Here is a 21,645-nt window from a genome sequence, read left to right on the forward strand (position 1 = left end):
TAGTTTTTTCTTCTTCCTGAAAAATTTTACAAGTTTAGATTACATACTTTTAAACATTGGTGAAATAAAATATTTATGATAAGATATTCATATATTGCTTGCTGGAGCACTCCTTCAAATAATTCTTTCAACTAAAACACTGTAGACTTTTATGTGTACTTCTCAATAGTGTGAGCACCTTATAATTCCTTTCAAACCAAGGACCAACAGCAGTACAGAACAACTAGAGCAGAAAATAAAGATCTTTGGCATTTGAGGATCTGAGGGTTAATCCCTACTCAGCCCTTTTACTACAAATACGACCTTATGCAATCTCAGCTTCAGGTTATGAGATTGAACAAGTGGCGCTAAGGTCTCTTTCTGTTCTTGTATCAACTTATTTAAATTCAGAATAGGAAACGATGTTTTAGAATGCATTAGGAGTGTTTTTATAGGCTATCTATCAAAGAGAGAAATTACTCAACCCATAAAAGGCATTGTAATCAGCAGAGAGCAGGACCCCATCCCCCACCCCACCCAGGCAAATACAGAGAGAAGAGGCAGCAGCATCAAGGAGCATGACCTTTGAAGCAGAGAAGAGAGCTGTTCTAGGAACAGACCCCAGAACTAGCTGCACAACCTGCCCAGCAGAAACAGCATAACCAAGAGGAAGACTGAAAAGAGAAAGAGCTTCTAGGACTACAGCACTCACATCTGTCACCTTTGCATGTACATATTTCCTGCATATGGTATCTCATTAGCACTGCCTTCTAAGTCTGAGCCCTCTCTTCCTAGGAATACTGTATATTTGTGGAAGAATGTACCTTGGGTATTTGGGGAGAAGGCAATCTTTTGCAGCTATTATTTTTGACTACGCCATTGTAGTAAATGCCTTTGTAAAGAGCTCATTGTGCCTACTGGCTGACTCTTCGTGGAAAGCACAGGAGTAGAAGAAGCTAGTGAGCTACAGTAGTAGGAATGGCTTCCCACTGAGTATTGTATATGAGGTAGTATCCACCCTCTGGGGACCCAACTTGCAGGTAAAAGTTAGAAGAGTAGGCCAGAGGGGATGCTATGTATGTAAAGCTTATTTTTTTAATGTGTTTTAATGAGCAGGACCTTGAATTGAATAGAAGGAAGAGATTAAACAGATTCGCATTTGGGAAATTAAGTTACACCTTCAAAGGATCCCAAGCTACTTGACATCACAAAAGCCCATCTCTTGGACACCAGTATTCTCCATGTGATCCTAAATGGCTGCCTAATGTGGAACACCATGATCTAAGAATCAGTTGCAAGAGAAAGGTACATGATAGAGGTAGGAAGTAGCATAATACTAATGATGACTAGCACTTGAGAAACATATAAATGATATCAAAGACATGTATTATTTAAAAAGGAAATAAGCTAGTTTAATAGTATAAGGGAAAATAGTAAGCCTCAGCACTACATTGATATCCACAAAATAAAGAAAGAACTAGCAAACTAACTTCATCACAGAGGTACATCCTCAATGGAAGATTTATAAGAAAATGCAGAATCAAATGGAATGATAGGGCATCACTGGCTACAATGTGCACCAGTGAATACATGGAGTGCTCATATCAATGAGATTACAGCTCCATAATGATTTTTAAATTATAATTGAATTCTTATTAATTTAATATATTATAGTCAAACACACTTAGTTTTTACAATGAGGAAAAGCCTGCAGGATTTATTACTCAAACTTAAAGGTAACCCCATTACTAAATTTCCATATACTATGTGTTTATATGTAATCTAGATACTAAACATTTTTAAATTTTTCCCTTCAGCAAAATTGTGAGACCAACTTATAACATATGGGAACGTTTTCTACCACAAGTTGTTTTGAAGGGAAAAAAATTGAATTATATCAAATGAAACATACATTTCCAAATGCCACTAGGATAAACAAGCATATCCTTAGACAAAAGGAACATATTGCAGACATTAAAAAATCGTTCTTAAGTAGGACTATAACTATTAAAAATTGTCCAAGTACAAAGTGATGAGATCCTGCATGAGAGACAGTTTTAGATAATGTTAGATAGAATCAAACTCAATGACTTCCAAGGTTTCTTTCAGATTCTAAATCAATGATTCTATTATGATGCTATTAAAGCAGGGGTGGAGAACTTGTGGCCTTGAGTCCACATGTGGCCCTCTAAGTCCTCACGTGTGGCTCTTTGACTGAATCCAAACTTTACAAAACAAATCCCTTTAATAAAAGGAATTTGTTCTGTAAAACTTGGACTCAGTCCAAAGGCCACACCCAAGAACCTAGAAGGCCACAGGTTCCCCGCCCCTGTATTAAAGTGTTCATGTTAGACAATTTTTAAAGGAAGAAAACCAAGCTACCAATAGCCATTTGAGCAAATACTCCAAATCACTAGTAATTAAGAGAAATACAAATAAAAACTACTTTGAGGTTCCACCTTACATCCATTACATTAGCAAAGTTGACAAAAAAGGAAAACGACAAATGTTGGAGGGGCTTTGGGAAAACATTCACACTAATTCACTGTGGGCAAAGCTGTGAATTGGTCTTGCTATCCTGGAAAACAATTTGGAACTATGCCAAAAATAAAAGTTACTCAACCATACACAGCAATACCACAATTAGGCCTATGCCCCTAAAAAGCTCAAAGAAAGAAGAAAAGGATACATATGTATAAAATAGTTATAGCAGCCTTTTTAATAGTGGCAAAGAACTGGAAACCAATTACAGCTAGAGGCATCAATTGGGTGATCAAATTATGGTATATAAATGTAACTGAATATCATCATAGAAATGATGAAAAGGATAATTTCAGAGTAACCTGGGAAGATTTATATGAATTGATACAGAATCAAGTGAACACAAAACCAGAGGAACAACTTATACCGTAACAACAACATTATAAAGACAAACAACTTTGAAAGAATGAAGAATGACTAACCACGATTCCAGAAGAATATTCTATTCCTCCTGAGAGGTGCAAAATGTGCAAAATGAGATTTATTTCTGGACGTAGCCAATTATATTGGGCACAGTCAATTCAAGAGTTTGTTTTACTTAACTATGGATGTTTGTTACCAGAGTTTTGTTTTTCTTTTTTTTCAATGGAAGGTATGTGAGAGGGAGCAAAGATATTTATTTTTGTTAATTGAAAGAAGTTAATTTTTAAAGTGCTCTTACTAATGCTACTGTTTCTACAACACCATCACATCATCTTGACAATACTCTCAAGCAACTAACTTATTATAAGCCACTATATGCCCAAATAAAAACCCTTAATGACTTCATCATTGAAAAGATGGCATCTAGGGTGGAGCCAAGATGGTGGCAGGAAAGCAGGGACTTGCTTAAGCTCCCCCCTAAATCCCTCCAAACACCTGTAAAAAATGGCTCTGAACAAATTCTAGAGCTGCAGAACCCACAAAATAGCAGAGGGAAACAAATCTCCAACCCAGGAGAGCCTGGATGGTCGCCAGGAAGGGTGGCGGGCAGCCCAACATGGGCTGTGACAGGACAGACCAGACCGGGAGTCGGCCAGCAAGAAGGGGCCTTGGGGCCATGAAACACTGAGCTGTGGCAGTTACCAGACTTCCCAGCCCACAAACACCAAAGAGCAGGTTAAGGGGAAACTGCGGGATTGAGTTCAGAGTGGTCCAGCTGCCAGTTCTGGAGGTAGAGGAGGTGGTGCAGCAGTGGCAGTAGCAGCAGCATGAAGCTCCTGAGGCTGCCTCCAGAGCACCAGTGTGAGTGGCTTCCCGAGGCCCTAGCTCACACAGTGGGAGGAATCTAGCAGCAGATCAGAGCGGGAATGCGAGGAGCACTTTGTGGGCACAAAGGCAGTTTCACTTGCTCTGCCCTGTTTGAATCTGAATTGCAGTCCTGGTTGGTGATTCTTGGGGGAGGAGAAGCACTGCTGGGACAGAGCCTGGAGTGATGGTGGAGTAGAACTACCTCTGAAAACAGCAGTGCTTGGACCCTAAAGTTGGGGACAGAGTACTCTCTACTCTACAAGCAGTCATATCCTCAAGGGTCAAGTAGTTGGCCAGGAACATGAACAGGCAGCGAAAATGAACTCAGACTCAAACTCAGACTTTACCTCAAACTCTAGATTCCTTTTTTGGTGACAAAGAAGATCAAATCATACAGCCAGAAGAAGTCAACAAAGTCAAAGAGCCTACATCAAAAGCTTCCAAGAAAGATATGAACTGGTCCCAGGCCATGGAAGAGCTCAAAAAGGATTTGGAAAAGCAAGTAAGAGAAGTAGAGGAAAAATTGGGAAGAGAAATGAGAGTGATGCAAGAAAACCATGAAAAATAAGTCAATGACTTGCTAAAGGAGACCCAGAAAATACTGAAGAAAATAACACCTTAACAAACAGACTAACCCAAATGTCAAAAGAGCTCCAAAAAGCCAATAAGGAGAAGAATGCCTTGAAAGGCAGAATTAGCCAAATGGAAAAGGAGGTCCAAAACACCACTGAAGAAAATACTACCTTAAAAATTAGATTTGAGCAAGTTGAAGCTAGTGACTTTATGAGAAATCAAGATATTACAAAACAGAACCAAAGGAATGAAAAAATGGAAGACAATGTGAAATATCTCATTGGAAAAACCACTGACATGGAGAATAGATCCAGGAGAGATCATTTAAAAATTATTGGACTACCTGGAAGCCATGATCAAAAAAAAAGCCTAGACATCATCTTTCAAGAAATTATCAAGGAAAACTGCCCTGATATTCTAGAGCCAGAGGGTAAAATAGAAATTGGAAGAATCCACCAATTGCCTCCTCAAAAAGATCCCCCAAAAGAAAACTCCTAGGAATATTGTGGCCAAATTCCAGAGTTTCCAGGTCAAGGAGAAAATACTGCAAGCAGCCAGAAAGAAACAATTTGAATATTGTGGAAATACAATCAGGATAACATAAGATCTAGCAGCTTCTACATTAAGGGATCAAAGGGCTTGGAATGTGATATTCCAGAGGTCAAAGGAGCTAGGATTAAAACCAAGAATCACCTACCCAGCAAAACTGAGTATCATGCTTCAAGGCAAAATATGGATTTTCAATAAAATAGAGGACTTTCAAGCTTTCTCAATGAAAAGACCAGAGCTGGATGGAAAATCTGACTTTCAAACACAAGAATCAAGAGAAGCATGAAAAGGTAAACAAGAAAGAGAAATCACAAGGGACTTACTAAAGTTGAACTGTTTTTTTTTTACATTCCCACATGGAAAGATGATGTGTATAATTCAGGAGACCTTTCTCAGTATTAGGGGAGTTGAAGGGAATATAGACAGAGGGCACAGGATGAGTTGAATGTGAAGGGATGATATCTAAAAAGTGAAATAAATTTAAGGGGTGAGAGAGGGAGAAAGGGAGACACAGAATGGGGTAAATTATCTCACATAAAAGTGGCAAGAAAAAGCAGTTCTGTTGAAAGGGAAGAGGGGGCAGGTGAGGGAGAAAGAGCAAATCTTACTCTCATCAGATTCAACTTGAGGAGGGAATAACATACACACTCAGTTGGGTATCTTACTCCACAGGAAAGTAAGGGGAAGGGGATAAAAAAGGGGGTGATGATAGAAGGGAGGGCAGATAGGGGGAGGAGGTAATCAAAAGCAAACACATTTGAAAAGGGACAGGGTCAAGGGAGAAAATTGAATAAAGGGGGACAGGACAGGATGGAAGGAAATATAGTTAGCCTTTCACAACATGAGCGTTGTGGAAGTGTTTTGCATAATGATACATTGTGTGATCTATGTTGAATTGCTTGCCTTCTTAGGGAGGGCAGGTGGGAAGGGAAGAGGGGAGAGAATTTGGAACTCAAAGTTTTAAAAGAAGATGCTTAAAAATTAAAAAGAAATTTGCATGCAGCTGGGAAACAAGATATATATGGAATGGGGCACAGAAATCTATCTTGTCCTACAAGAAAGTAAAGGGAAAGGGGATGTGGGGGGGTCAGGGAATGCTGTGAAAGAGGGGAGGGCTGACTGGGGAATGAGGCAATCAGAATATATACCATCTTAGAATGGAGGGGAGGGTAGGAATGGGGAGAAAATTTGTAAGTCAAAATCCTGTGGAAATCAATGTTGAAAACTAAAATATTAAATAAAATATATACAGGGAAAAAATAAAATTAAAAAATTAAAAAAGAAAATATGGCATCTAAAAAAAGAATAATTGAGTGAAATCTTGCAAAATATTCAACTGCAACACCATTTTTCAATAACTGACAAGTACACTGGCAAGCGGTCTTCAAATTACTAAGACTATCAAGCCATTAACCTGGCAAGTATTAATTGAACAAAAACTCTTTTAGGGTCAAATTGTGAATAGGTAATGCAATCTGTACAAGAGTAATCAATAAAACACTGTGTCTCTAGATATCTGAATGGTGATGTTCTTTGAAATTTACCAAAAAACAAAGACATTCTTCAAGAGAATAATATTTGAAAATGTTAAGATAATATGTTACAGAGTACTGTAACAATAACAAGACATGTCTACTGAATGAAAATACACAACTCCCTGAATATTCTAAGGCCAATTTCATCAGTAACACTATGTGACAATTAGAAATTTCATTTTTGACACACATCCCTTAACAGATGACCTAAAGAAAATAAAACTATGTTTTGAGAATAAGTATGTTTCCATTTATAAGGACAGAAGAAAATAAAGACAAGACAAACAGGAAGAATTTTGCTAACCAATTAATACTGAGGAAAATCTCTTGGATCCATGATTCAAAGGCATACATTTAAGTGTACTGCTACTTCATTTGACTTGACAATAAGCCTCTGTAAGTTAATGATGAATTGCAGACAGAAAGAATAATAACTTGCTTGGTTTTATAATGTTGATTTTTTTTCCTGTTCTAAAATTTTTTCTTTGTCTCTGACATGCTAGCAAAAACTAAGATGCCAAATTCCTTAAAGGCAGTCAGTCAGTTGACCAAAAAATTTTTATTAAGTATTTACTATGTGCTAGTTGGGAATTCAAAGAACAGCAAAACACAGTTCCTACCATCAATCATGTCAGTCTAATTGGGGAGACAAAATGCAGACAATGATGTACATACATGATTTATTCAGTGTAGGCAAATGGTAATCTTGGAGAGAAAGCATGTCTGCTTTCAGCAGAAGGTAGGGTTTAAGCTGAGTCTTGAAAGAGGCTAGGAAAATCAGAAACTGCAGATAAGGGGATACGTAGGGCATTCTACTCTCTGGAGACACCCCATGAAGAGGCACCTAGGTGAGAAATTGAGTGTCCTGTTCAAGAAATAGCAAGAAAGCCAACATCCCTGCATCCGAGAATATGTAAAGGGGAGTAAAGGGTAAAAAGACTAGAAAAGTAGAAAGAAGCTAGGTTGTAAATGACTATAAAAGCCAAACAAAACATTTTATATTTGATCCTAGAATAGGGAGCTACTAGAGTTTATTGAAGAAGGGAGGGGAACACATTTATGTATCCATTTTAAATAAAAATTAAAATCCATTTAAGGTATGAATAAATTATATTTTAAAACTGAATATGCCAAACATTTTTGTGAGTAAACCTAGTTATATGGTGTTACAGTACCAGCATTTTCCTCCCCCTGCCTCCCCTGCATTGCTTCCTCCCAATGCACAGCCACTACACTTTCTTCAGCCCTATCCTCCCTGAGGAAGCTCCCTCACCCCACACAACTTCCTTCCACCTCAGCTCCCCTAGCAGCTTCCTTGGTACAGCTTTCTCCCTCCTCCCCACAAAACTTAAGTGCTGCCACTTCTGTAACAGCAGACCCCAGTTTTCTGGCCTAGGGCCAATAAAAAGCCCCAGCCATGTGGACAAGGATCTCTCAAGACTTGATGGTTGCCCAAGACCACGAGATTATCATATCCCATAGTTTCTGTGTGAGGAAGGCCTCATCGACAGAAATTTAAGATAAGTGCCACTGTATCCTTCCTATATATCCTTGTTGTTAGGGCAAAGGAAACCTCCTTTGTTAAATGATCAGTGACTCAGGACTGCCTCATTGCATCCCAACATTAAACCTGAACTAAGAGAGTACTGGCTTTACAGCTGTGAACCTACAACACTTGGCTATAGAGAGGAGATGATCTCATGGCCCATATCTTGATTGAGTAGACGGAAGGGCACTACAAATCTGGAGGGTCGGTGGGGTGATCCAACAGCCGAACACCTCAGGTTGCTAGAGCCTTTCTGGATGTGTGTGGGGAATTCTCTCAATGGGAGAGAGAACAGGTTCCCATTGATACAGAGCAAAAATGGCTTTAATACACTGGATTCATGCAGCTCCTCCAAGGCCAGCCACACCCTATAATCAGCCTGCCTCCAGGCCTTGCACTCAATCCACACCTCCTAGCTGCCCCAAGGGACATGTATTTGGAGCTGTCCAACTTTGGAAATCAGTGATAATTGGTTTGGCACTCAGAAGACAGATATAGATCAGGGCTTCCTCAACTTTTTCCACTGGTGACCCCTTTTAGCTTTTGGAGCTGTGTGGCCTGAGGGCATGTGCAATGAAAAGTGAGCAAGCTTTGTGTTCAGAACCAAGTCTGCACTGAAGTTGCTCAATACAACATGGGCAAGTGCTGCCAGAAACAGCTCCAATTCATTATGCGTTTGATTTTGAATTAATTTTTTGTGCATTCATAAACCTTTTGCTGTTGCCAAATTTTTCACAATGTGTGACCCACAGTTTAAGAAGTGCTAAGATAGATATAGATATACAAATGTATATACATATATGTCTATGTAGATAAGAGATGTGTATACACATATACACACACAAGATAGATAAGCATACAAGGATATATACACACATATATACTGTGGAAATAGGTATAAAACACTCCACTTGAGTCTCAGGCTCCTATTTGTTGTGAGGACTCAAACAAGCAAATAATAACTATGATTATTAAATGTCTATTATGTGCCAGGAAAGGGCAGCTAGGTGGCATAGTGGATAAAATGTCAGGCCTGGAATCAGGAAAACTCATTTTCCTAAGTTCAAATCTGGCCTCAAGACACATTAGCTATGAGACCCAGGGCAAGTCACTTAAGCCTGTTTGCCTTAGTTTCCTCATCTATAACATGAGCTGGAGAAGGAAATGGCAAGCCATTCCAGTATCTTTGCCAAGAAAACCCCAAATAGGGTCATGAAGAGTTGGACACAACTGAACAATCAACAGAATGAAAGCGAGTTTTAGCTATAGGTCTTCCTCTATATACAACCATATAGGACTGGGCAGATCAACTGGCAAAATTTGAGTAGGAGACTGGAATGCCACTGGCCAACAGGGCAAATATAGCAGTAGGTTTGAATAAGTGCCCTGAGGATAGCTGGAAAAAGACTCCATATCTGCCACCCTGCCAAGTGGGGAGAAGGTGATGACACCCTCTCCCAGAAAAAACTTGGGGTATGGCTTTTGAAACAGTAGATAAGAAAGTAACTGATCAACAGCCTATGGGGATACTAGTGGAATTAGAGCCAGAAATCCTGGGATAGGGGCAGTAATGGTCCTTCAACTCCTCCCAAGCCCAAGGTATCCCCTAATGCTCCCACCCTGCTTGGAAATCCTATGCCACTCAGATCTCTCTATTCAGATTTGAGGGACTTTGGAGATGAAGCTCCCTAAGGTCAAGGCTAAGGTTTCCCTGAGGCACAGATCCTAGCTACAGGATCTCAAGGGGACCAAAGGCCATATACCCAAGTTGTGATGACCTAGGAAGAGGTAGGGGATGCCAAATGTACAAGGGGCTGTTAGATACTGGCAGCCAGGTAACTATAATTTCAAAGGACAGACTGAGGGCCTACTGGTATATCAGCCAACAAGGTGGAAGACACCCTGTGTTGGTCACAGTTGTAGTAGCCAAGTAGGGGAGGATGCTATGGCAGGGAAGCTGGAGCTGTTGTGTGGGGGAAAATGCTGGTCCTATTATATACCACCCCTCAGTGGCAAGGTCCTAAAGATCTTCCATCACTTAAATGTTTATATGGTTTTCACTGAACACTTCCCTCACCATAGGTAGTACCAACTAAGGAAAAAGCAAAAAAAAATGAAAACAAAAATGAGAACGAAGTCCCAAGTCTTTAAGTGAACAGGGCTCAGAGCACAAAAAAAAAAATAAATAAAAATAAAAACCCTAGAAACTAGAAATAAAAACAAAAATATTAAGGAAAAGCAAAAAAAATTAAAATACTAATATGTAGAGGAAAAGAAATGCTCGTCCTATCACATATGGAAAAAAAAAGGTACAAACTATGTTAGGAAATATGGTTCAATAGTAAGGAATTAGAGAGGCCAAAGACTTGTAGACTATGCAAAAGACCCATACCTATCCATCATAAACATTTTCTTTAAAAAAGGAATCAGACGTTACTGAATATGATACGTACTGAATAACATTACAAAACTGAAATTGGTTACATGAATCTTTCCTGAATCAGTCATATTTGTTCAGTCAGACCACTTCTTTGGTTAGAACAAGGTTAAAAACTAATATAAAGCTAGAATAAAGAATAAAAATTAGAAAAAAGTATGAAGAGTATAATTAAAAACAATTCCAATTGGGCCTATTTCATTATGTTATTGATGCTGAAAGTAAGGAACAGATTCAGAGTATTGTCATTAAATAAAATAATTGAATACATTAGTTTAACCAATGCAAATCAATGACCATAATAATAAGGAGACCAGAAAGGCTCAAAGACCACCAGAGTCATCAGATGCCTAACTTATTTGTCAAGCAGAAAAACAGGATAGAAAAAAAAAACAAGATTAGTTTAAACATATAGGGATAAGAACTAGACATGTGATTTTAGTGGTCCAAATACACCTAGGTAAGGAAACATCCTCTACCAATACAGGTCAGCATCTTCTCTGCAATTTATAGTCTAAAGCGTTGCCTAGAGCACTGAAGAGTCAAGTGATTTGTCCAGTGTCATAGAGGCAGGACTTGAAACCCAAGTCTTTCTGGCTTTGAAACCAGTTCTCCAATCACTATGTCAAGCTGTCTCTTTTGGAACATATACCTTTTTTATAAAATCTCACTAAAAAGGATGGTAGAATAAAGCTCTTTGAGCACAAAGGCTGTTTTTGCCTTTTTTGTATCCCTAGCATTCAGCCCATTGCCTGAGACATAGTAAGTGCTTAACAAATGTATGCTACATGAAAAAAAAAATGCTCTAAGTCACTATTGATTAGAGAAATGCAAATCAAAACAACTCTGAGGTAACACATCATACCTATCATATTGGCTAACACGACAAAACAGGAAAATGATAAATGCTGGAGAAGATGTGAGAAAATTGGAACACTAATGCATTATTTTTTTGACAATTTTTTTATTTTATTTTACCAGAACACAAATACAAAATAGAAAAAAGAAATGAAATATATATCATAAACTTAAATATTGAATATAAATATATTATTATATTAAATATTATATTAAATATAAAGTAAGAAAGAAAAAAGCATGTCATGTGCATAGCAGAACATAGGAGAGGATTCAAAATATGTAACAACAAATTTTCATTTCAAGAAAGTCTGTATGATAAATAATACACTTTGTGTTGAGAATTGTCCATCTTTTCTTTGCTTCCTTGTGTTTTCTTTTGTTCTCTGCTGTATACTTTTTAACTTTGTTCTTTTTCCCCTCCCCCCACCCCCCAGAAGGCTACAATATAATTTAGATATGTTTATTGATATATACATACACATACAGATATATACATACACTTATACATATATACATACATATACAGACATATACTTTCCCAAACATACTCTACTCTTGCTGTTTTTTTTATATTTGTACATATCTTTTGTTTCCTATCCCTCCTGCCTCCTCTACTTTACTTCTACCTGCTACATCGCCTTCCTATTACTTGCCTTCCCCCCTCTTCTCCACCAACCACCCTGCCCTCCTATTACTTGCCTTCCCCCCTCTAAGGATCCCTCCCCTATCCTCCCATTCCCATCCTCCACCAACTACCCTGCCCTTCTAATACTTGCCTTCCCCCCTCCAAGGATCCCCTCCCTATCCTCCCATTCCCATTGATCTGAACTCCCTTTACCTATTCCCTCATTCTCCCCTCTAAAAATCCCTCCCTTGTCCTCTCCCCCCTCACTATACCCCCACCCACCATTTTATTTCTTCTAAATTTAGAAGACTTTTACACTCTTCTAAATATATATGTATTGTTCCCTCTTAAATCCATTCCCAATGAAAGTAGGTTACCAGAACTACCAGCCCTCCTCCCCCATCTAAATCCTCTGTATCCTTTCTTCCTCTTGCACCTCTTTTGTATAAAATAGTTACTGTTTTTAGCTATTTCTAAATGGTTTTACTTTTTAAATTCATATCATAGTCAGGTTTATCCCCCTCTTTCTTATGAGCTTGACAATTATTAATAAGAATGTTAGACATATATTTTACATTTTATGTTATATAAAAGGTAAGCAATCTGTTCATATGAATCCCTTATAATCAGTCTTTGGTGTGTACCTTATGTTTCTCTTGGTTCTTGTATGTCGAATCTTCTATTAAGTTGGGGGTTCTTTTTAACAAAGTCTTGAAAGTCTGAGGGTTTGTCAAATGTCCATTTTTTTTTCATTCAAAATAATACTGAAATTTGAAGGGTATGTTATTTTCGGCCAAAGCCCCAGGTCTTTTGCTCTTCAATATATTGTGTTCCAAGACCTGCAGTCCTTTAATGTCTCTGCTGCTAGGTCTTGTGTAACTCTAATTGTGGCACCATCATATTTAAACTGTTTTAATCTTGATGCTTTTAATATTTTATCCCTGAGCTGGGGGTTTGGGAATTTGGCTACGATATTCCTGAGTTTTCCTCACAGGATCTCTTTTAAGTGGTGTTTCTCTATTTCTACTTACCTGCCTTGTTCTAATGCTTCAGGACAATTTTCTTTAATTATTTCTTGTATCATTGTATCAAGATTCTTTTTTTGATCATGACTTTCAGTTACTCTGATTATTTTTATATTTTCTCTTCTTGATCTAATCTCCAAATCTGTTGTTTTTCTTATAAGATGTTTCACTTTCTCTTCTACTTTTTCATTATTCATTGAGTAGAATGAGTGAAGACCTCTCATAAAAAGGACAAATTGAATAAATAGGAATAAGTAAGATAGTAAGGTCTCTCATGAAATCTAAACTTCAGCTTTCTACTTAAGTTTTTCTGTAAGATAAGTTAGTGACCGTGGGAAGACAAGTTAGTAACCGTAGGATCCCCTGAGAATAAAAATAGGACACAGGATGCTCATCCTGTGTCTTTACCTAAGGGCAAGAGGCCCCAAAGAAAGAAGGCTAGAGTGAATAAGTCAGCAACCATAAAATCCTCTAAGAATAAGGACAGGACACAGGATGCTCACCTTCTGCATACTGACCCCAGGATAAGGGACCCCCGGCTCAGAAGAAGAATGGATGAAAAGCCAGAAAGCCAGGTGCAATGTAGACATGCAAGACCAGTTAGGTATAAGAATGATGGGAGACAAAATGTAAGGGTGCTAGGGGATATCCATCACAGATGTAAGGGTGATGGAAGGCATCCGTTGCAGAAGCAAGGGTGGTGGGAAAGGCTAGTTTGCCACAGATGTGAAGATGAGGTAACCAACAATTGGCTTCTGCTTGTCACAGATAACCAAACCATTTGTTCAATGGCATTGTCACTGAGGAAGATTTATCACTTAAGATGTAACAATGGTGTATCACCTGCTTGTCAAAAATAACCATACCATTTGTTCTTTGCCACTGTCACCAGGTAGATATATCACGTCCAGATTGTACCCTCAAAGCTTGCGTCTTCAAGCTGACAGGAAGGAGGTTGGGAGGGGGAATTGCAGTTAGGGACCTATATAAACACCCAAATTTTCTGTGTCCAGTGTGCTCTGACACTGAGAGGGCCCTTGGGGTGCTTTTTGTGCCTGAGTTGCCCTTTCCCGCAGGATCGTAATAAAATTTCCTTTCTACTTTCACTTTGAGATGCCTCTGCTTTAATTCCTTAATTTGTAAATCTGTGCCACACATTCATGTTTTGTTTAATTATTTCTTGGTTTCTTACAATTTCACTGGCTTCAATTTGCCCAGTTCCAATTTTCAATGTGTCATTTTCCTCCTTGAAATTCTGGATCTCCTTTTCTTATTGGTTGACCTTCCTTTCATAACTTTCTTGTTTTTCTTGGATTATTTTTTTCTTTATTTTTTCCTCCATCTCTGTCATCTGATTTTTAAAGTCTTTTTTAAGATCTTCTATAAATTCTTTTTGGGTAAGTGACCATTTGATATTGCTCTTTGGGGGTTTCTTTACTTCAATATCCTCCTCTGAAGATGAACCCCAGTCATCTCTATTCCCATAATAGGTCTCTATGGTTGGATTCTTTCTCCTTTGCCTGTGCATTGTGTGTGTGTGTGTGTGTGTGTATGTGTGTGTGTGTGTGTGTGAATGACTTGATTTTTGTAATACCCCTAGCCCTGGGGTATGCGAAATGGTGCCTCTTGCCCCAAATCATCTGTTCTTTCCTCTAGCCTAGAACCAAAGCCAAACCTCCAACCTCCTATACGTGCCCACAGCCAGGGGCCTTCTGCCCCACTTCTTAGGCATTCACCAGATATGCGCTGGTTCCTCACAGCTGGGTCTGGCATTCTTCATCAGGAGCTTGAAACGGAACCTAGCCTGGAGGTGTTTACTCCTTGCAGGTACCAAACCTGGTCCTGGGGTTTTTCTTCAGATCTTCTCAAACCATCCGAAGCAAACCCTATTTTTCTTTGTCTCCACCCACACTTTGTTCGCCCTAAGGTGCTATTTTAACTCTTTTATGGGGGAAAATCTTGAGAGCCTAGAATTTTCTGACCTGTTCCGCCATCTTCACAGAATCCTCTCCCCACACTAGTGCATTATTGATGGAGTTGTGAACTGATCCAACCATTCTGGAGAGCAATTTGGAACTATGCCCAAAGAGCTATAAAAAGGTGCACACCCTTTGACCCAGCAATACCACTTCTAAGTCTATATCCCAAAGAGATCATAAAAATGGGAAAAGGACCCACATGTACAAAAATATTTATAGCAGCTCTTTTTGCGGTGATCAAGAATTGGAAAATGGCTGAACAAGTTGTGGTATATGAATGTAATGGAATACTATTGTGCTGTAAGAAATGATGAGCAAGAAGACTTCAGAAAAAAACATGGGAAGACTTATATAAACTGATGCTGAGTGAAATGAGCAGAACCAGGAGAACATTGTACATAGTAACAACCACATTGTTAGATGACTGACTTTGACAGACTTAGCTCTTCTCAGCAATGCAAGGATCTAAGACAACTCCAAAAGACTCACGATGGAAAATGCTATCCATATCCAGAGAAAGAACTTTGGAGTCTGAATGAAGATGGAAGTATATTATTTTCTCTCCTTTTCTTTTGCTGTTTTATTTTGTTTCTTCTTTTGCATCGTTCCTCCCATTACTTCTAATTCTTCTTTACATCATGACTAACGTGAAAATATGTTTAATAAGAGTGCATAAGTAGAGCCTGTATCAGATTGCATGCCATCTTGGGGAGGGAGGAGGAGAGAAAGGGGGAGAAAATTTGAAACTCAAAATCTTATGGAAGTGAATGTTGAAAACTAAAAATAAATTAATTTAAAAATAAATGTATGCTGATTATGAGCAGTATGACTTCATAATAACAATAGTGAAGAGGAAAAAGACAATTTAAAGAAAACTTGGTAAGAAACTCAACTAAGCAAAGTCATCCTGAGTGCATTCAAGGATCACTCTAAAAGGAGAACAAACAAATGAAACATAGAATGATCTGCAAAGATTTTATAATATTCTTTTCATTGTTGCATACATTGGAACCACCACATTAAGACTATTAACATTACAATTCTAGAAAAGCCTCCAGAGATTTAAATGGCATTGGAAAGAAGAAAAATGGGAAAAGTATCTGGATTATATCAATTATACAAAGAGGAGGGTCGTGCCAGAAGGAGCACAATTTTTAGGGAATTAAGGGATCAATTCTGAAGAAGGGGAAGTTACTAAAGGTGTAGAAAAAAGTCTCAGACCTTGTTATAAAATAGTAGTAATAATGATAAGTGACCAGGAGAACAATAATAATTACCAATTCATATGCCTGGCTTCCCATCTAAGTAATATCTTTATAAGAAGAATCTACACATAGCACTGAGGGCATCCTTGAGAAGGGTACTAGAAAGGAACAGGTAGTTTTCACCAGTGAGATTCCACAACAGACCACACATTTACAATCACACAACTGACTAAAAGAAATAGATAATAAGATCCCACTGTGCTTATCGTTTGATAAATATAAAAAAGCACCTGATTCACCAGAGCAAAACACCACATTAAGGCTCTTTTTCCCCCTTCAAAAAGTTATCTTCCATACAACTGACAAGATTCCTTGAAAGATATGACAACATATTTAGAATAAATGGAAAAACACTCAAAATATGTGTTGGATCACTAATAACAGATGTTAAACAAAAATCTTCAAGCCTCCAGCTTTTAATATATTTTAATGTCCCATAAAATCTTCACTCAGTTTTAATCACAATGAAAACACATCTGACATGTAAGCAACAGTAACCTAAAAAGGTGGTATTCTAAGTATCATTTTGAAATAATACAAAACTTTTCATGAAAAAAATGTCAAGCTTATATTCATGACTCTGTTAGAATATCTCTGGCATCTTTGTTTTATTTACAAAGGAAAATTTTTGAGCCACTTGAAATTTGGCAGTTGAATTACAGTCATTTCATAGGTATTCTGATATATTACTTCATATATCTATATTATGCCTTGAAGAAAACTGATTAAAATCTTACAACCGCCATTGTAACTTTCTTTGATTCTCACTGATGAAGAGACTATGAACAGAATGATAACTATTGAGCTATGTTAATGTTCATAATAAATAATTAGCTCAAACCATGGTATAATCTAAGTCCTAATGAATCCTTAGATATAGCTGTGGTTTTTCTTGTTTGATCCAGTTGGATTTTTCTATAGCAGTAAGTAGCCTGAGAAAGAATCTGGACACATGAACACATACACACATATATAACTGTTTTAATTTGCTCATAACAGACTAGGAAATTCATCTAATCCTCATGCTTTCTAATAAATACAAATTTAGAAAATTTTCATTATTCTCATTATGTATCCAAGATCTGCCTTTCAAACTAAACTTTTAAAATCTGTTCAATTTTAAAATAGTTGTTTTTAATGAACTTGTTCCCAAGGTAGTTTTTGAAAGAAAGCTGGGTAAACTGCTAAAGTTATACATCACTCAGTAATATCCCCTACAGATTTTTGACACCTACGTATAAAGAATATCATGTATTCTCTCCTGTCAATGAAAACATAAACCTTAAAGAATTTTGTTCTTCCTTGTTACTGTTAGTAATACCTGTTAAGAAGATTTTCTACTTCCTGAACTTCTGAAATTGACTGTTCCTCATTTGAAATGAGACGACTTTGAAATTTCCTGTCTTGGAAGTCATACAGCATCACAACAACGAGACTGGTCAGAGCATCTGGCTACCAAATGGAATACACGCAAAGAAAATAAAGTACACGGTGACATACAATAACAATATTTTCTACTCTTTTGTTATTTAAAATAAAAAAGCAGAATGTTATTTTAATATTGTCTTTACTCCCAAGGAAAAATAGCCTACTATAAATGAACCTTTTAACATGATTGGAAGTATGTGGTCATGATGAATGAGCATGGAGCAAATCATAGAAGTGAAAAAAATTCTTAGCAGATATTTCCTGGAGTCTCACCCACCTTTTTTTATTTTTAACAACTTCTCTAGTATTAAGCCATCAAGCATTAGTCATTTAATAAAATTAGAGGACTCTAAAAACCTCAGAAAGTACAAAGATATCCCAAATTATATAAAAATTGTCTACTTACTATTGACACATTTGGATAGAAACAGCTGTCTATTAATATACTTTCCAAAATATCTTGATCTAAAGAACAAAGAAATATTAGTCTTTAATATGAATATCATGGAAACTGAAAACAACTGTTAAGCTTGTAATAATAATAAATTTCAAATAACCTCATTAAAAACATTTATTATTGATATTTTCTTTCAAAAATTACTCCATTTCTCCATAAAGATTTAGGAAAACAGAGATAAAATTAAAACTGTATTATACTTTGAACAGAGTAAATAATTTAAACTAAAATATACTTGATGAGCCAACACATCCATAAGTAACTCAGAAACTCTATGACCCTCAGTTTCTCCATGTTTAAAATGAATATATAATATCTGTACTACCCATCTTATAGGGTTTTTATAATAAAACTTTTGCAAACCTTAAAATCACTTTTAAATTAAGTGTAATTATGAAGAACCCCAATTATTTCAGTAGAAAGCAAAAACCTAAATTGCTAAAAATATATTATGAACTCAATTATACTTTAAAAGAAATTTATATAAAATCAAATGTATTAGACCCATCTATTCAATTTCTACTCTGAAGTAGTCATGTCTTCATGAAAATGGGGAAGCTTCAGAAAAGAGTCGACTTCTGATTCTGACTGAATCTTTACATATTCATTTCTGGCCAATCTCCCCTGGGTCTACTCGCTGGGACCCCATTTTCCGCATGGGTAGATGGGGGTGCGGGAAGATACTTCTTATTTCCAAACAGTTAAATAGCGCTTCCCTTGCCATATCTCAGGGAAACAAGACAAGATAAATAACACCAAGAGACAGTACAATTTAGCAAAGAAACAAGAAAAAGGACTCAGGTCCACCAGGGCTAGGCTTTCATGACTCATTACAGATCTCTTGAAATCACACTGTATTTGGCCTTCCTAAACAACTTCTCCCAATTTTCATAATTGGCTAACGATCCCACCCTTCCAGCATATTACAGGAAACACTTCCTGGAGCATGGTGCTGCTCACTCCTTTGTATCTCCTCAGCTGTCCTCTACTCCTACCTTTACCCTCCCTTTTGCTAACATGCTAAATTATCTAGAATATTATGGACAAAAGCTAGAAGCTGAGGTTCTTGGATTTTTTTCCCCTTCTACCCCTGTCCTCCCTGACCTCATTACTCAGCCACATTACTGTTTAGCCAACAAACCTCAGTCAACAGCTACAATGCTGAACCAAGTGTATCCAAGCCAGAGATAGTGAGTACCACTAGGAGTGGATAAACTAAGCAACTTCACAGACTATCTGGAATTTCATATTTGGGATCAAGCCTTATAATCTTAATGTGTAAATTCCACTATACATAGGCATCCTAGGATGAAGTACCTGATTTCAATTAAATTTGATTATGAATATCTTTTAACCCTAGTGACTTTGTTAAGAATCTCAGGAAACAAATGATTAGAATCAAGAAATATAACAACAGGATTTTTAGAAGAGCAACTACTTGGTTAATGGCATTTATTTTCCTGAAGTCTTTACAAGAGGTATTCTAGTGTAATGCAAAGTGCTATGGATTTGATAACCCAGGTTCTAGACAACACAGGTTCCAGTCCTGGCTCTACCATTTACTAGTTATGACGCAGGTCCCACAATCTCTGCCCCATTTTCCTCATCTGAAAAATGGAGATACTAATACTTGGCCTAGATAATTCAAAAGATTTTATGAGGATCAAAATAATGTAATATATGTAAAGTGCTTTGTAAATTATAATGTGATATTATATAAATTGAATAGATTTCTAACTGGATAGGAATTCAGATCATCTAGTACAATTCCTTCATTTTACAGATGAAGATACCCTGGCCCAAAACAGTCACAGATTTCGAGGTGGAAGGAACCTTAGAGGGAATCTAATACAACTTCCTTGGTTTAAAAAAGGGGAAACTGAGCCTCAGAAATGTTCCTTTGACTCCAAATCAAGTGTTCTATTATATCACATAATCCGTGCAGACAAGATAAGTAACTTGACCAGTCACAAAAGTAGCAGAACCTATGCTTGAACACAGACCTAAAATTGTCTTCTAATTCTAGAAATAAGTCTAAGAACTTCTCTAAAATTGTTTTTGTGTTCCTTACCTCTCTACTTCCAGTTATGTCCATCTCTCTACTTATCTCTAGCAAAGCCTAAGATGTTTTACCTTAAGTTTAAGCTTAGCTTTGAACCATACTCTTTATCACAGCTCTGCCTTCTTGCCTCAGGTGAGTCTTGGGCTGTCCAGGTCTCAGCATTCAGGTTCTAAAGAACCTCTGAACTTTCTTACCAGCTCTAGATCCATCAGTTTCTTCTGAACTAACATTACAGATTTTTTTTCCTAGTAAGTTGAAGGTATGGACTTTCATTCCAGAGAAATTCGAGGAGGACAAAATCAACAGATCAATCAAAAAACAGGTGTCAGGCACTGCGATAAATGCTGATAAGGAAGAAAAAGCAAAAAACTTCTTTGCCATCTAGGGACTTACGCTATAATGGGAAAAATAGCACAAAGAGAATGGGGTCTGCAGGGGACTTAGAAAGGCTTCCTGGAGGAGGTCTGAGTGATAAAGGAAGCCAAAGGCTCTACAAATTAAGAAGTTGGGAAAACATTCCAGGCTTGGGGAACTAGTACAAAGGTACTAGGTGAATACAAAAGGCTGGATTGTAGAGAGCATGGAGGGCAAGCAAATGTAGAAAGACCAGAAAGGTAAGAAGGGTCTAGACTGTGAAGACCTTTAAATGAAAAAAAAAGTACTTAATATATGATCCTGAATGTAAGAGGGAGCCCGAGTTTATTAAGCAAGGAAACAACATGGTCAGACCTACATTTTAGAAAGATGATTCAGTGACTCAACCTTCCTGTATATAGGAGTATTTATACATTGAACTTTTCTCAGGTTTCTTTTGCTCTTCTCAAAACTGTTGCCCCTACCAGAAGGCTTCACGCATTTTCTAGGTAAGTACCTTTAACCTAATATATAAGAAATTATACAGATCCACACCAACACTTTGCACAAAATGTGAGTCAGGTGGGGATACGATTAGGGAAACAACAGAGAAGGCTGACAAGATATGTGACCTCCTTTACAGATGGATACCCCCACTTTGTGAGGATGCATGATGAAGTCTAGTTCTGGTCCAAGGCCTAACATTAGTCTCCATGTAACGCAGGGGAAGAGAGAAAGAGAATAGAAAGGTCTAGTAGTAGAACAAGGCCCTCATACTCCACCAAGGGAACATGTGGGTTATCTGTTACGAACCTGATCCCAGTCTTATCCTGCAATTTTCAACAGATGTCACAAAAGCCCAGAGTTCAAATCTGCCTCACTTACTAGCTGTGTGACCCTCAGCAAGTCACTTAACCTCTGTCTTCCTCAGTTTCTTCATCTGTAAGATGGGGATAATAATAACACCCACCTCACAGGATTGTTGTGAGGATGAAATAAAATAACATATATGAGGTGCTCTGAAAACCTAAAAGCTCCGTATTACATATTGCTGGATCCGAATGCTCCCCACCACCTTTCCCTCTCCTACTCCCAGATAAGCCCTATGGAATTCAGTGAATCATTTACAAAGGTGAACGAGAAAGGAGCATCTAGCTACTAAATAATGCTGATCTAACTTTTACTCTGTGTGTGCATGT

General features: G+C 37.6%; 1 protein-coding gene across 1 annotated transcript in view; it reads right to left on the reverse strand.

Annotated features, from left to right (window-relative positions):
* The window catches only part of NSUN7 (NOP2/Sun RNA methyltransferase family member 7), an 87,319-nt gene that overhangs the window by 54,774 nt on the left and 10,900 nt on the right, over positions 1-21,645 (reverse strand). The window contains exons 2-3 of the mRNA XM_036762578.1: positions 17,980-18,038; positions 17,467-17,597 (exon numbers count right to left, since the gene is read on the reverse strand). Of these exons, the coding sequence (XP_036618473.1) occupies positions 17,467-17,597; positions 17,980-18,038 (190 nt within the window). The remainder of the gene's footprint in view (positions 1-17,466; positions 17,598-17,979; positions 18,039-21,645) is intronic.

The sequence above is a fragment of the Trichosurus vulpecula genome, chromosome 6 (assembly GCF_011100635.1).
Source record: "Trichosurus vulpecula isolate mTriVul1 chromosome 6, mTriVul1.pri, whole genome shotgun sequence".
Classification (NCBI taxonomy): Eukaryota; Metazoa; Chordata; class Mammalia; order Diprotodontia; family Phalangeridae; genus Trichosurus; species Trichosurus vulpecula.